Consider the following 15,563-nt stretch of genomic DNA (forward strand, 5'->3'; position numbering starts at 1 on the left):
TCATTTTCCCTCTTAAGCAGTGAAAGAAAGAAATAAAAACTAAAGGAAGAAATTACATAAAGTTAAACATGACAACTAGAACTTAAAATATAGTTTACTCAGTATATGTCAGGCACTGTGGATATAGATCAGCAGGTGCTATACAGCCTGTGCCCCTCACAAACAAATACTCAATAAAGTGGGCTGAGTGTAGTAAGGAGGGAATGTATATAGGCAGCAGGATGAGGAAACAGGGTTTTATTTTCCTTAAGACTTCAGTTAAAAGAATGTTTAGCTCTCTTCAGTTTGTCTCAGTGGTTAGTATGTCAGCCTCTCAGGTTTGATTCCTGGGTTGCAGTTTGATACCCTGTTGGGACGCGCTCCGGAGACAACCAATCGATGTGTCTCTCTTACATTGATGTTTCTCTCTCTCTCTCCCCTTCTATTCCACTCTCTCTAAAAATCAGTGGAATAAGTATTCTCAGGTGAGGAATAAATTTTTTAAAAATTTTTTTTATTGCAGTTTACATACAATATTATATTAATTTCAGGTGTACAACATGGTGGTTAGACAATTACATAATTTACAAAGTGATCACCCCCATAAGTCTAGTACTCACCTGACACCAAACAGTTATTACAATATTGTTGACTAATTCCCTGTGCAATAGATGAGACTTGCATGCTTTTACAGGTCAGAGAGAGGGAGCATTTGAACATGTAGGAGAGAAAGCATAAGTAAGGCAGAAAGGCTCTAGAATAGGTGACACCAAAAGTGTGGTTGGAGGAATTGTTTTTCATTGGAGTATTTACATCCATGTAGCAAAGGTCTGTTGAGTGCTAACTGGGTGCTAAGCACATTCTGCCTACTAGGGATATTCAGAGGAAACAGAAAAGACATGTGGAAGATAGAACTAGGTTGGAATTTTTATTTTGGGGAGGCCCCACTAGCTCTTCATTGAGAAATGTTGATGTTGAGAAATCAAGTTTTTATTTAAAGTTTTCTTATACTTCTGAATTGTAAAATTGTCTAAAAAGTTTTGTTGTGGATAACCTGTTTGCAACATAGAATATATTTTGGCCCTGGCCAGGTAGCTTAGTTGGTTAGAGCATCATGCCAATACACCAAGGTTCTGGGTTCAGTCTCAATCAAGGCATATACAAGACGCAACCAGTGAATGCAAAAATAAGTGGAACAATAAATTGATCTCTCTCTCGATCTCTCATACACAAAACATGTCAATAAAGGATATATTTTGTACAGCCCTAAAAGTTGTCTTTGACTCCTCAGGATTCCAGATTAATTTGGTTTGAATGGGAGAAAGTTCTCAGAATCTCTGTTTGGTGCCTTTGAAGTAGTTTTAGTAGTTGAGTGTTCAAGGACAAATTCCTAAGTGCCTAATATTTTAATGGATTGGTTTGCTAGGACCGCCATATCAAAATACACAGATAGGTGACTTAAATAACAAATTTATTTTCTCATAGTTCTGGGGCTAGAGGACTTCAAGTGGCAATAGGTTTGTTTTCTCCTGAGGTTTATCTCCATGGCTTCTCAGAAAGATACCAGTTAGATTGGATCAGGGCCTACCCTAACAGCCTTCTTTTTATCACTTTAAAACGCACTATCTCCAAATACAGCCACATTCTGAAGTCCTAGGTTAATGCTTCAACATAAGAATTGGGGGGCACGATTCAGCTTAGAGTGGATGTTAACCTTTTTTAATTGACGTGACTGCTCCATGGAAATATAATTAATGTATCTAAATTTCTTTAAAATTTTTCGTAGCTAATAATCACAAGAAGTTGTCAGAATTTGGAATTAGAAATGGGAGCCGGCTTCAAGCAGACGACTTTCTTCAGGACTACACTTTATTGATCAACATCCTTCATAGGTAAGAACTATTAATATTTTAAATGTAAGAAATTATTTTCATATATGCACTTAAATAAATGGAGAAAATATGTTTTCTTATCCTTAAATCCTAATATTCATTTGAAACTGCACAGTACATTTGTTCAAGTTGGCCCTAAATTCCTTGAGGTTTGACTGACAGAAAAAATTGGGTATCCTATATAATGAAAGGGTAATATGCAAATTGACCCTAATGGCAGAATGACCAGGATCTGGTCACTATGACGTGCACTGACCACCAGGGGGCAGACGCTCAATGCAGGAGCTGCCCCCTGGTGGTCAGTGCGCTCCCACAGGGGGAGCTCCGTTCAGCCACAAGCAGGGTTCATGATCGCAGCTGACGAGCCTCTCCTGCCTCCTCGACAGCGCTAAGGATGTCCAATTCCACGGGGACTGGGCCTAAGCTGGCAGGTGGACATCCCCCAAGGGGTCCTGGACTGCAAGAGGGCGCAGGCTGGGCTGAGGGACCACCCCCCCCCCCCCACCGGGCTTCTAGTTCAGAAATAAAAGGGGTAGACAAAAAATGTTTAAGGATAACTGTTGTCGATGATGCCTGCTGAAAATGAGGGTAGAAATCCAGGCGTTTGAATAGTTATAATCAGAGGTGAGTTCATTTTGACAATTGAACTAGAATAAAAATGTCTATTCTTTTTAAAGACTCATTAGAAGAATGGAAGAAATATTTTATTTGTGATCTGTAACAATACAAGAGAATATTAAAATTAATCCTGTATAGATTCCTGGGTCACATATTCCTTAAATTTGATTTTACATCCTTTATAATAAGCATTCAGAGTGCTTGCATTATAGAATATTTTTGTATATATAACAAATATAGATAATCCTCCACTTTGATAATTTTATCTGGTAAAAGAAGGTGCAGGTTTTTTTGTTTGTCTCTTTTTAAGGTGCAGTTTTTTACATACTCATTTATACCCCTAAACTGCATCTTAACTTAGGACTTTTGAGTACCATCTAACCAACAGCTTTGTCCAGTTGTTTTTGCCAGTATTACCATCTCTGTACAAACATATACAACTTGTATAGTTTGGAGAACATTGTGTTTTATGTATTTGGTTTATAAAAAGCATAAAATGACAGGAAAGACTGAATGTGAGTTATCTATAATAATAATAAAAGAGTAATATGCTAATTAGACCAGACAGCCAAATGACCTTCCAGGCATCATTCTGGATGTCCTTCCTGACGAAGCTGTGGCGGCGAGAGCTGAGACAGAGGCGGTTAGGGCCATCAGTCAGGCAGGCAAGCAGTTGGGGGTGATCAGGCAGGCAGGCAGAGGGGTTAGGGGTGATCAGGCAGGCAGGCAGGAGAGCGGTCAGGAGCCAGTGGTCCTGTATTGGGAGCGGGTACAGGCCAGGCTGAGGGACACCCCCCCCCCCCCCCCCCCCCGCCTGTAAAGATGTGGGAAACATAGAATCCATGTACCCTACTTCTAAAACACCAAATTACTTTGGTCAAGATCAGAGTTGGTCAAGTGTAGAATCTTTTTGCATAGTAGCTGAAGAAATAATGCCAACAAGTTACATTGGGCCATAGAGTATTAGGCTCAATTTTCTGCTTTAGCAATAAAAGTTATTTAACATAAAAAACAAAACCACCCTGTGCCTGTTTGAAGATGCAGTGGTATTTACAATTTGAGTTGGAGAGTAAGGAATTGTCACAAAAATCTGTTATGTATAGCCTTGCTTTTTATTTTAGCTCTTTGAAAGAAAATCAGAATTCAAGTATTTGGTGTGCATATAGCCTATCCTTCAAACTGAGGAGCAGGATCTCTTCTGGTGTGTCCTTGCTTTTATAAATAGTTGCAGTGCTGGTCTATTTTTATAGCGTATGGTTCTTTTACAGTGAAGACCTAGGAAAGGATGTTGAATTTGAAGTTGTTGGTGATGCCCCAGAAAAAGTGGGGCCCAAACAAGCTGAAGATGCTGCCAAAAGCATAACCAATGGCAGTGACGATGGAGCTCAGCCTTCGACATCCACAGGTAAGTCATGGTCCCAGCCAGAAGGTTAATTACCCAACCAACAGGCAAGACTATGTAGAAACAAATTATGATTATTTCATAAACATTGACAATAAAGTAGAAATCCATAGGACTACTAGAGGTATGTTTTGGTTTGGCATTGATTTTGTTGTTGTTAATCCTCACCTGAGGATATTTTTCCATTGGTTTTTAGAGAGGGGGGCAGGAGGAGAGAGAGACAGAGAGAAACATTGACGTGAGAGAGAGAGACATCAATTGGTTGCCTTCGCACACGCAGCAAGCCTGCAACCTAGGTATATGCTCTTGACTGGAATCGAACCCAGGACCCTCTTTCCACTGAGCCAAACCGGTTAGGGGCTGGCATTGATTATTTTAATGGAGTTTTGATGTATGACCCATGAAGCCATTTAGAAACATTGTGTTATTTTTTTGTTAGTGGATTTTTACAACTGGACATGTCAGTGAGTTTTCTACTACATCAGTGATGGCGAACCTATGACACACGTGTCAAAGGTGAAACGCGAACTCATTTTTTTGGTTGATTTTTCTTTGTTAAATGGCATTTAAATATATAAAATAAATATCAAAAATATAAGTCTTTGTTTTACTATGGTTGCAAATATCAAAAAATGTCTATATGTGACACGGCACCAGAGTTAAGTTAGGGTTTTTCAAAATGCTGACACGCCGAGCTCAAAAGGTTCGCCATCACTGTACTAGATCATAAAGACCATTCTTAGTAGTAGTAGTAGTTTTGGATTTTGTATCCCTGTTTTATTTAGAGATGACAGATCAGTACATCTGACTTTGGAGTGAGCAGATGCTTGCTGAGTACAGAATTATAGCATTTCACAGTTTTCTCAGAACCAATATGACTGGGAACAGTGTATCAGAGGCCCTGATGCTGGGTTTTCAGTGCTGGTGCTTGTACTTGACTGTGCTGGATTTGGTTGTCTACTATCCCTCCCTACACATACCCCTCTTCATTCTTTAAGTCAGGAAACAAAAAGGTACCAATTTTTGTACTTCTTTTTTCATTTCTTTGACCCTGGGTCTTTGATGTTCTTTGGAGTGTGGTTCTAGGTTCTGATGTTCTCTGAGAGTTTTAAAGATGGTCTTTGAGACTATCTACAGTTTGGCCCATTTGTGGGTCATGGGTTCATGACCTTTCTTCTCTGAAAATAGAGAGGCCCATCATTCTTTGAGGAGGGGACTAGGGTAGTTTTTAAAAATCATAATTTGAAATGTGGATTGATTGATCCTCTGTGGGTAGGTTTTGGGAGGCTGGAGCAATGAGTAAGATAGTACTCTGCCTTTGATTTGTTGGGTGGGGGCACAAAACCGCATCCTGACCTCATCCTCTGCTTTTGACTTTGGGCAGGTCAACCTTTTTGTACCTTAGTTTCCTTTTCTGGAAAACGGATAATAATGTTATCTTCTTTATAGGGTTGTTGTGATGATTAAATGAGTTGTTATTTGCAAAGTGCTCAGAACAGTTCCTGGCACATTGTAAGTGCTGTGTATATGTTGTTGTTGTTGTTGTTGTTGTTGTTGTTTACCACCACCACTACCACAGTACTAGGATTTTTACCCTCCCTTTTCTGTTGGCAAAATAGAAATACGGAACTGTAGTAATTTATATGAGTTATATCATGCCTGTTATAATTTTTTGTTTTGATTAGAAAAGGAATAGGTACTTGTTACAGAAAACATTTAGGCAGTATAGAAATATGTGATGTATAAAGTGAAGGGTAGCCTTTCTTAAGTCTGGTGTATATCAGAAGAGTTAGCTTTTCACTTATATGAATATATTAATGAACCACAAGTAATTCCCACACTTTAAACCATTTTTCTTTTTTCTGAAATAAGCACAAGAGCAAGATGATGTGCTCATAGTTGATTCTGATGAAGAAGGTCCTTCAAATAATGCTGACATCAGTGAAGAGAGAAGTCGCAAGAGGAAATTGGATGAGAAAGAGAATATCAGTACAAAGAGGTCACGCACAGAACAGACAAGAGAGCTTGATGATATTATAGCATTAGATTGAACAGCAGTGCCTCCAGCAGAACCCTCTGACTGCATGGATCACCCAATGTCCTTTGTTCCAAAAGGAAAAGTTGACCCCAGTGACTTGAAGATGATTCTGCTCCCTTTGAAAGCACTCATTTTGCTAGAACTATCAGACACATTGTGGAATGCTGTATGGAAAGTAGGAATATAGTTTTAAAACCCTCTGAACAAAGCGTTTGCATAACTAGTCATGAGAAAAAACAACACAATGCATGTTGCCTTTTTAATGTAAATATTCTTAGGTATCATTTAATAGTTTAAAATATTGTGGTTTAGTAAAGTTGATACCTGGTTATAAATATTATGCCTTTATTTTTGGTTAGAAAAAGAATTATTTTTAGCCTAGATCTAACCATTTTCATACTCTTAACTGAAACAGATTTAAAAAAAGTATCAAGTGCTGTATTGAAACTTGTTTTTAAATATGAACTGGCACTATGTATATTGATGTAAAACAATGTTAATTTACTCAAGTTTTCAGCTTGTACTGCCTGGTATGTCTGTGTAAGAAGCCAATTTTTGTGTATTGTTACAGTTTCAGGTTATTTATATTTGATGTTTTGTAAAACTCAAATACAACTATACTGTACTTATGGACCAAATAAATGGCCTCTGCATACTTGTTGTACATGCCTGCACAGTATCTGCTGCCTTGTTGGGTTTATTCATTGTATTTTCTGCAGGAATGCTAAATCCTTTCCTTTTAAAAAATTAACTTGTGATGGATATGAAGGTTAAAAGATCTCCACTGTTTGCCATAGATGAGTACTTTCTAAAATAAAGTTTTTAATGGTAGTGGTGCTTTTTAAATTTGGATTGTAAACAGTTGGCCTTTTATTGAGACCATTTCCGTTATCCTTGGCCAGCTTTTGTAACTTAGAGCCTTGAGTTTGAGATTCCAGATGGCCAGAGTCTCCTTTATTCTGCAGTCTTCTCTGGACTCTGGATTGTTCCCCACTTCATCAGAGTCCTTCTTGAGTATACCATTCATTTTGGGCCTAACTCCAGCCTGTAGATGTGGCCAGACCTGCTCCAATGGATCAACACTCCCATCTGCCTAGACCCCAGAGGGCTGTAAGGGTACTCTCCTCACACAGATGTGCCTTGAGTTTTCAGATAACAGAAACCCATGAGGCTGTTTACCCATTCTCAATCTTTGCCTTTGGGAGTTTTTTGCCACAGTCAACTAAATTTCAAACTGATAGTTTATTATATTATCTCACTTTGTATAATTCTTATTTGCCACTCAGGTTAATTCTTATACCTTGTATCATTTGTAAACTCGGCATGTAATCAAAGCCTTCAGAAAAGTCATATGACCCTCCCAGATGAACTGACTTCAGCCTGCAAGCTGGAGGCAACTGCAAGCAGGCTGGGTCCCCATCCACAACCTCGGGAGCTTGTGGGGTTCACTTTGCTTTTAGATTTTTAGGAGTTTCATTTTCCTCCAGAAAGAAGTTTCAAATTTACAGAACTATGTAACATAAAAAGCAATATCCTGGAATATCAGCTCTCAGAATAATTTTCGGTTAACTGGTCACTGAAAATCATTTTCTATTTTGAATTCTGAAAATCAGAAATTTGTGTTTCAAAATTATCTTAATTCTTTAAAACCTTGACCTGCCTATTTAGACACAATTCTGACAGTTTCTATTTTGTGTATGTTCTTTTGTTCTTCCTAAGTTGAATTACATGGCCATAAGTGCCAGTTTGATCTGTAGAAGTGTGTTTGTTTTGACAGCAATGGCTTTCATTTTTTCAACAACTTAATTTCTTCAGTAGTTTCTGTTAATTTTTAACCTCTTTTTATAAAGTCAGTGTTTATCATTAAGGCAGGTCTGACTCTAGGGATCTTGCTCAATTAGACTTAGCAAATCCAAGCTGCCTCTACTTCCCTAGATTATGGAGACACATTAGGTCTGGCCTTGTATTTGTGGTTTTCCTATGTGAGTTGTCTTCTCAGTGGTGGAGCCGGGAGCAGTACTCGAGCCTGAAATACGCCTGACAACATCTTCCAGCCTCATTGGGAGCGGTCTGGCAACTGAAGTTTACCAAACAAGTCCATGGCCCCAAAGGTCAGTCTACATTACTGAAGGCTTAAGGGAAAGAATTATTCATTCTACCATGAAGATTCAGTGTTTTAATAGTGTCTGACCCTTAATGAAATAACTGATTGAGCAAAGATCAGTGGATGCCAAAACCTTTAGTAAAAGAATCTGCTCAGTGCTCAAATGCTGTACAGATAACTTGCAAAAGAAAAACGATGTTGACAGTGGACTGATGCCTGTCACTACCATAATCAAGTGGTCAAACCTGGCATCACGAATGGGACAACCCTGATACGTACTTCCTAAAGAAAAACAATAGCACCTAGGCAAAAAAAAAGCCTGAATCTAATCCAGTATCTAGACTTAATTTCCAGCTGACTGGAAATAGAAGGGTAGAGGAACCCATTAACAATCGGACAAGTACACAATGTGGGTCATACTACAACTCAAGTGCAAAATAAATGGCTATAACAATTCTTGTGATAATTGGAAATTTTAAAATGAAATAGGTGATGGTGGAATTATTTTCTTAGGTATGATAATCTTGTGTATGACTGTCCTGATTTTTGAAATATTAGGGATGAAGCTCTGTAATACAACTTTTCCATGGCTGAGCAAAATATATAACACAGGGAGAAAAACAAAGCAAAATTAACATAGAATCTAGGTGGGACCTATATACATTGTTCATTGTATTATCCAACTTAAAATTTTCATAAAAGTGGAGCTTACATATAGTCTGTATTTTCCTTTAATCCCTGTGACTTTCATATTTTGTATTGAGTATATTCTATGCTTGAAATCAAGAAGGCAATAAAGGTTATTAAAAATAAGTTGGCATGAGAAAGTGTTAGTGATTTCTGGGTCCAACATTGGTAAAGTTAGCATTCATCTTTGTTGCTAGGCTGTGACTTAGAATTCTCTTTCATTTGAGCCTTCAGAGAACTAGGAAAAGCCAAGTTGTTCCTAGTAAATTAATTAGAAGCTGTCAGAAGCATTTGGTTCATAATAACTGCTCCTGTTCCTGAAAATTGTCCATTGGTGGCACACATACCTGAAGTGTACTTGTCCTGTTGAACATGAGCAAATTTAAGCCTCTACTAGCCTTTTTTAATATGCAGAAAATGGAAGCTATTTAAGTAAAAAAACAAACAAACAAACAAAAAAACGGGAGAAAAATATTGGGAGGTGTTTCTAGTTACTGTAACTTAGAGGCAGCAAAGGCCTCCCATTTCTTTGCATCTTAAAATGGTGTTTTTGAGGTCTGGAATCTCCATTTTACCCTTTTCCAGGAGGATATATTTAGAGAAGTATTTTTATAAACACTTTCATACTGGAAATACATTATTTGCATTCTGCACACAGAAGGAAACCCCACATCTAATTTAAAATCTAGCCCTTGCCGAAACCGGTTTGGCTCAGTGGATAGAGCGTTGGCCTGCGGACTGAAAGGTCCCCGGTTCGATTCCAGTCAAGGGCATGTACCTGGGTTGCGGGCACATCCCCAGTGGGGGGTGTGCAGGAGGCAGCTGATCGATGTTTCTCTCTCATCGATGTTTCTAGCTCTCTGTCTCTCTTCCTTCCTCTCTGTAAGAAAATCAATAAAATATATTAAAATAAAATAAAATAAAATCTAGCCCTAACCAGTCTGGCTCAGTGGATAGAGCATCGATCGGCCTGCGGACTCAAGGGTCCCAGGTTTGATTCTGGACAAGGGCATGTACCTTGGTTGCGGGCACATCCCCAGTAGGGAGTGTGCAGGAGGCAGCTGATCGATGTTTCTCTCTCATCGATGTTTCTAACTCTATCCCTCTCCCTCTGTAAAAAGCAATAAAATATATATTTTTTAAAAATAATAAAATCTAGCCAAAAATTTGAGAAAATTTTGAACTGCTCTCACTAACTCAACTGAGTTGAACTATAGGACTATGATTCTGCTTCAATTTACTGATTTGAGAGAGACGGGGGAAGAGAGAGAAACCTATTTGTTGTTCCACTTATTGAAACATTAATTGGTTGATTCTTGTATGTGTCCTAATTGGGGATCAAACCCACAACCTTAATGTGGGATGATGCTCTTACTAACTGAACTACCCAGCCATGGCTTCGGTTGTATTTTGAAGACCATTATCTCCTGGTAAAATAATATTTTTGGAAGTTTTGCTGTCTGACTCAGCAGCTTTAAAATTTTTAAATCTTGCAACAATTAATGACTACTACATAGGGAAAGAGGTTGTGAGCAAAAAAAATGTACTAGAATGTACAATGCACCAAGAGAGCCCTCAGGTTTTTACTTAAATCTTCAATTTATTTGGGTTTCAGAAGGAAAATAAAATCTTAGATCAAATATTAAAAAATATAGTCATTGTACAAACACTGTCTCACTCATTCTGTAAATATGTATTGCATCCCTACTCTGCACTATGCTGCACTTCTTGGAAAACCTTGCCAACCCTGCCAGCCAGGTTGGAAATTTTAAAAATATACATATATTTTTAGCCCAGCCAGCGAGGCTCAGTGGTTGAGCATTGACCTATGAACCAGGAGGTCACAGTTTGATTCCCAGCCAGGGCACATGCTGGGGTTGGGTGCTCAATCCCCAATGTGGGGCATGCAGGAGGCAGCCGATCTATGATTCTCTCTTATCATTGATGTTTCTATCTCTCCCTTTCCCTTCCTCTCTGAAATCAATAAAAATATATATTGGGGATCCCACATTGGGGATTGAGTACCCAACCCCAACATGTGCCCTGGCCAGGAATCCAACTCTGACCTCCTGGTTCATAGGTCAACACTCAACCACTGCTAGCAGGGCAGAAATGTTTGAAAGCTGTAGGACACTATAAGGGCTGGTGTGCAAAAGAAACTCAACTTCTCATGGCAGCGATAGGTGGTGGAATGGGGACCTGGGGTTCCACATCCTCTAAGTTGCCAAGTTTCCCAATTGATCCTCGCAGCAGCTTCCAGCATTACTAAGACTCATGAACACCAACCTCAAGCTCAAAAATGTACCTAAGCTATTCCAATCCTCTCCACGATGCTGCAGATTGGCTGGGGTCTTTGCTTTATACAAAGTTTGTGCAGAATTCCTATTCCTGAGTGTAGGGTAAGCTCTCAGGACAAGAAAGTGAGAGTTCTTCCAAGATGGCCCTTGCAGGCTCTCCTCAGGGTAGCTCAATTGTTAGAGCATCATCCCTACACCAAGGTTGTGGGTTTGATACCCTGTCAGGGTATTTACAGGAAGCAACCAATAATGCATGGATGAGTCAATGTTTCCCTTCCTCAAATAAAAATTTTTAAAGGCTACTTGCTTCCTGGTGAAGGAAGCAAGCTGTAATTGTCAGATCTTCATCCTGATTCGTAGATTGGGGAACCAACCCATCAATGGCTTCAGCTATCAATGCATTGAAACTTCTATGTCCCCAGAGGGGCCTAAGGTGATACCAGGGCCAGGGGAAGTTGGCCTCAATCTGGTTGAAAGAGCTGGGTCTCCAAAGAGGGGATGGGCACAATTTCCAGTGGACGGCCTCCCAGTGGATCAGGCAGGAAATGTATCTTGGGTCTGGGGCTGTGGGTGTATGGGATCACCGGCCCTTAGGAGTTGAGCCAGGAGAGGTGCTTTATATATATTTTAAAAATAGATTTTTATTGATTTCAGAGAGGAAGGGAGAGGGAGAGATAGAAACATCAATGATGAGAGAGAATCATTGATTGGCTGCCTCCTGCGTGCCCCCTACTAGAGATCGAGCCCGCAACCCCAGTACGTTCCCTGACCGGGAATCGAAAACAGTGACCTCCTGGTTCATAGGTCGATGCTCAACCACTGAGCCTTACCAGCCGGGCCAAAGTGTGCTCTAGGTGAAAGATTACTGCTGCTCTCCCGGGAAAAACTGCAATGGTGAAGACTGCTGCCAGCTTAGGGGAGAGAAAGAAGCGTGGGTCCCAACGCTTCCTCTATGGTAAACTCCACATGGAGCAATTGCTGGGATCCACACTTCTCTAGTTAACCCAAGTTATCCAGCCACATTTGACATCTGAGTGTATCCCAAGACTGTAGGAAAACCCCTGAATTGTGTCCATAATTGGGGTCCAGATAATACACACACTACAGACAGATAAGGGGGTCTGATGGAAGTTAGATTACAAGGAGAGATTAAACACCTCTAAAAAATCACCATTAGTGTGGACAGTCTGGATAGGATAAGCCTCTGGAGCCTTAGAAGGAAAAGATGGTGGGTTCAGGACTTGGTGTGAGACTGTATTGAGCATGTTCTGTGGCTCTGAGTGTGTCCATCTCTAGTGGTCGGCAAACTGCGGCTCGTGAGCCACATGTGGCTCTTTGGCCCCTTGAGTGTGGCTCTTCCACAAAATACTACGTGCGGGCGTGCACGTACAGTGCGATTGAAACTTCGTGGCCCATGCGCAGAAGTAAGTATTTTCTGGAAGAGCCACACTCAAGTGGCCAAAGAGCCGCATGTGGCTCGCGAGCCGCGGTTTGCCGAGCCGCCGTTAGATGACCACTGGCAAAGGAAGGTTTTGGTGAATTTGAGAGGATGACAGATCTAGAGGCCCAGCAATTCCATTGTGAACCTTTCCTTTCTCCAACAGTGGGACCCAGGCAGTGGTAGTTGGAGCCAGCTCATACTAGTTTTCCAAGCTGATTATACTAATTTCTTCCCAACTCTGTTCAGTGATACCATATTGGCAGTTTGAAATTGACCATGGAGGTATTGGCAAATGCTATAAATCAGGGCTCCTGATTTGTACAAACCTTTCCCAGAGCACTGATTGTTAAATCCAGCACATCCCTGGACCCAGGAAGAAAAAGGCCAGAGAGAGAGGTGAGCACAGAGAACCCCTGTATCAGTGGAGAACAGGGAAGGCATCAGTGCAGGCTGGGCAGAGTCCTTGGATGGTGCTTCAAGCCCTATGAATCAGCCCCTGATCTTTCCTTCTCCCCTAATTGTTCTTCTCAGACAGAAAGAGCTAACAAATTGAGATCAAATACTCAGCATTTTGTAGTGAGGCTACAAAAGAAGGTGGGGTCTGGGACACATTCGGGTAATGTATATATGAGACCACACAATTTTGAATGGTACTCTGTATTATTTAGCATGACAATGGTATGACTTCCCACACTCTTAAATATTTTTAATATATTTATAAACACTTGCTTAATGTACTTCCCACTTCATGGAAGTATGTACTTTGTTTTAATGTTGAACAATGAACATTTTATTTATATATTTAAACTTTTTAAAAAAATTGATTTGAGAGAGGAAGGGAGAGAACGAGGAGAGAGAGAGAGAGAGAGAGAGAGAGAGAGAGAGAGAGGTGAGAGAGATACATCAATCTGTTCCTTTCCCTATGAGCCCCGACTGGGGATTGAACCCGCCACCAGCCAGGGCCATTTTATTTATTTAAATGAGTTCTGGCCAATTTTGTATAATTTACTCCTTACCAGTTTGTTCTGTCATGCTTCTAACAACATGAAAATCACCCGTGTAACTGGTAGCCAGTGAGCATACTTGAGCGTTTTCTACACACTGTGTCCAAGTCAGTATTACTGCTATTCCAGTGATGGACATGGTTTTGGCCAACACGGGGTAGTACTCTATTCAGATTTCCTCAAATCCGGGTAGCTGTTGAGGATGACCAGGTTTGCTTTGCCTTGTCTGATCATCTTCAGAGTCTCTTGTACCCAGTAGTACTCACTTCCACTTTTCATAACCAGTTGGAGCCTAGAATTGATTGACTCTCATATCTTTGTTGTCTTCTCTGTGGCCACCATTTTCCCGTTTTAGGTGCTGGATGGCCCCCAAACAAGACCAGCTAACAAGATGGCCAGAGTGAGAAAGCAAACTATTTTGGATTGTTTCTGTTTCTGATTGTGGGTGTTTGTTTTTGTTTATTACTATTAGAGTGAGTAATGCATTTAAGCTGACCCTGAACTCCAAGATATTGTTTAAATCTTGGAAGCTTTAAGTGGGGCATGTGGAGATGGAAGTTATTTAAGAACTACCTTTGAGGGCAGAGAGCTCCCGCTGAGCTCCTTTTCAGAAGGCTGGAGACCCCAGTACTGTATTGATTACTTAAACAATGTGATAAACACTTTTTGCTTGCACTGTTATCTGCATTTTGCATTACTTCCCTAGCATAGATTCTTGGAGCACTACTGCTTGTAAGAGTTTTCATTTGTGAGGATGTTAATACCAGCAAATTGGTCTTCCTGACAGGATATACCAACTTATCTCCTACCAGTAAAGTATAGGCAAGTTTCACCACAGTCTTGACAAAATTTTATTTTTAAATGGGAGACAATGTGAAATGTGATAGCTCATTGTTGATTTAATTTGTCTTTCCTTTCTCAGATAATTTTTCATTAGGTAGCTTCTCTGGATAATAGCTCCCCAAACGCTTGTCCCCACCTGTGCCTGCCCCCTTCACTCTGAGCTTAGGGGGTGGGTGTTGTGTGTTGGAATTCTGCAAGCTCTGAGAGGTGCTGGGTCAGACGCTGCTCAACTGCCAGCCAAGGAGAATGGGCCACAGCGGGTGCCTTGGCAATGTTGAGGCCCCACATCTTGGTCAGTCTGTACCAGCACAATTCTTGGTCCAATCTCCCTGCGACGCTGGGTGCCTTGCTGGAATTCTCGGGGGTGGGGGGCTGGAAAAGAGACCTTATCCACTCAAGGTTGTTCTCCTGGATCCATCAGGTCCTGATGGATAATGGCTTGCTTTTCTCGGTGAGCTGTTTGAATGTATGACAAGGGCTTTGTAATTTGTTTGGGGGGACAAAGCCCTGGTCACCTCTCTTCCATCCCTCATGTGGCCCCCAAGGCCCCACCTCATCTCAGGACCTGTAGCAGCGCAAGTGTTTTCAGGAGCATCCCCTTGGCGCCTCACCCAAGACCCTGAGGGCAGGTGCTGGAAAAACAGGGAGTCCTCACATCTCCTGGTGACTGCATGTGGTGGTCACAGCCGACGGTCATCAGTCCACTGGCTCAGCCTGAGGTCTGCTTCAGCTGGCGTGGCCTTGGGGGCTTGAGCACAAGGACCAGGCGCACGGACCAGTTCCCAACCAACCCTGGCTCCTAGCATTAGGCGCTTTCCCCCCCTGGCAGGTGGGGGCTCCTCAAACCAGTGAGCAACCACGTGGCCCAGGGACAGGCTGGGGGTCGTAGGGTCAGGCGAGGTCCTGGTGGCGCACGTGCACCAGGCGCACAGTGCTCTTTGGCTCCTGGATCGGGCGCAGAGCTTCAGCCGAAGGCCAAGAGCCTGAAAGTGTGGCATCGCTGGGAAGTCAGATGGGGGAGAACGTGGGAAACGTCCGCCAGCTGCTCCTATTTCTCCTGCCTGACTGCGGGAGCCGCCGCCAGCTCAGCCCGCAGGGACCCACAAGCTCGACCGTCTGGGCGCACGACGAAGGCCGCAGCTCGCCGCCCGCCGGACCACCTCGGGGCCCGCTCAGCTCGCGGGCGCCCGGCGCGGCGTCCGGCCCGGCCTGCGCGCCCCTCTGCTCCCGGCGCCGCCGCCGCCGCCGCCGCCACTCC

The 15,563-nt window shown here is 41.8% G+C and overlaps 1 protein-coding gene across 1 annotated transcript in view; it reads left to right on the forward strand.

The window, feature by feature from the left end:
- Nucleotides 1-6,760, forward strand: part of UBA2 (ubiquitin like modifier activating enzyme 2) — a 44,996-nt gene extending 38,236 nt beyond the window's left edge. The window contains exons 15-17 of the mRNA XM_081107882.1: nucleotides 1,766-1,871; nucleotides 3,758-3,894; nucleotides 5,764-6,760. Of these exons, the coding sequence (XP_080964008.1) occupies nucleotides 1,766-1,871; nucleotides 3,758-3,894; nucleotides 5,764-5,942 (422 nt within the window). The 3' untranslated portion in view covers nucleotides 5,943-6,760. The remainder of the gene's footprint in view (nucleotides 1-1,765; nucleotides 1,872-3,757; nucleotides 3,895-5,763) is intronic.
- The last annotated feature ends 8,803 nt before the right edge of the window (nucleotides 6,761-15,563 follow it).

The sequence above is a fragment of the Myotis nattereri genome, assembly GCF_964212035.1.
Source record: "Myotis nattereri genome assembly, chromosome: 15".
Classification (NCBI taxonomy): Eukaryota; Metazoa; Chordata; class Mammalia; order Chiroptera; family Vespertilionidae; genus Myotis; species Myotis nattereri.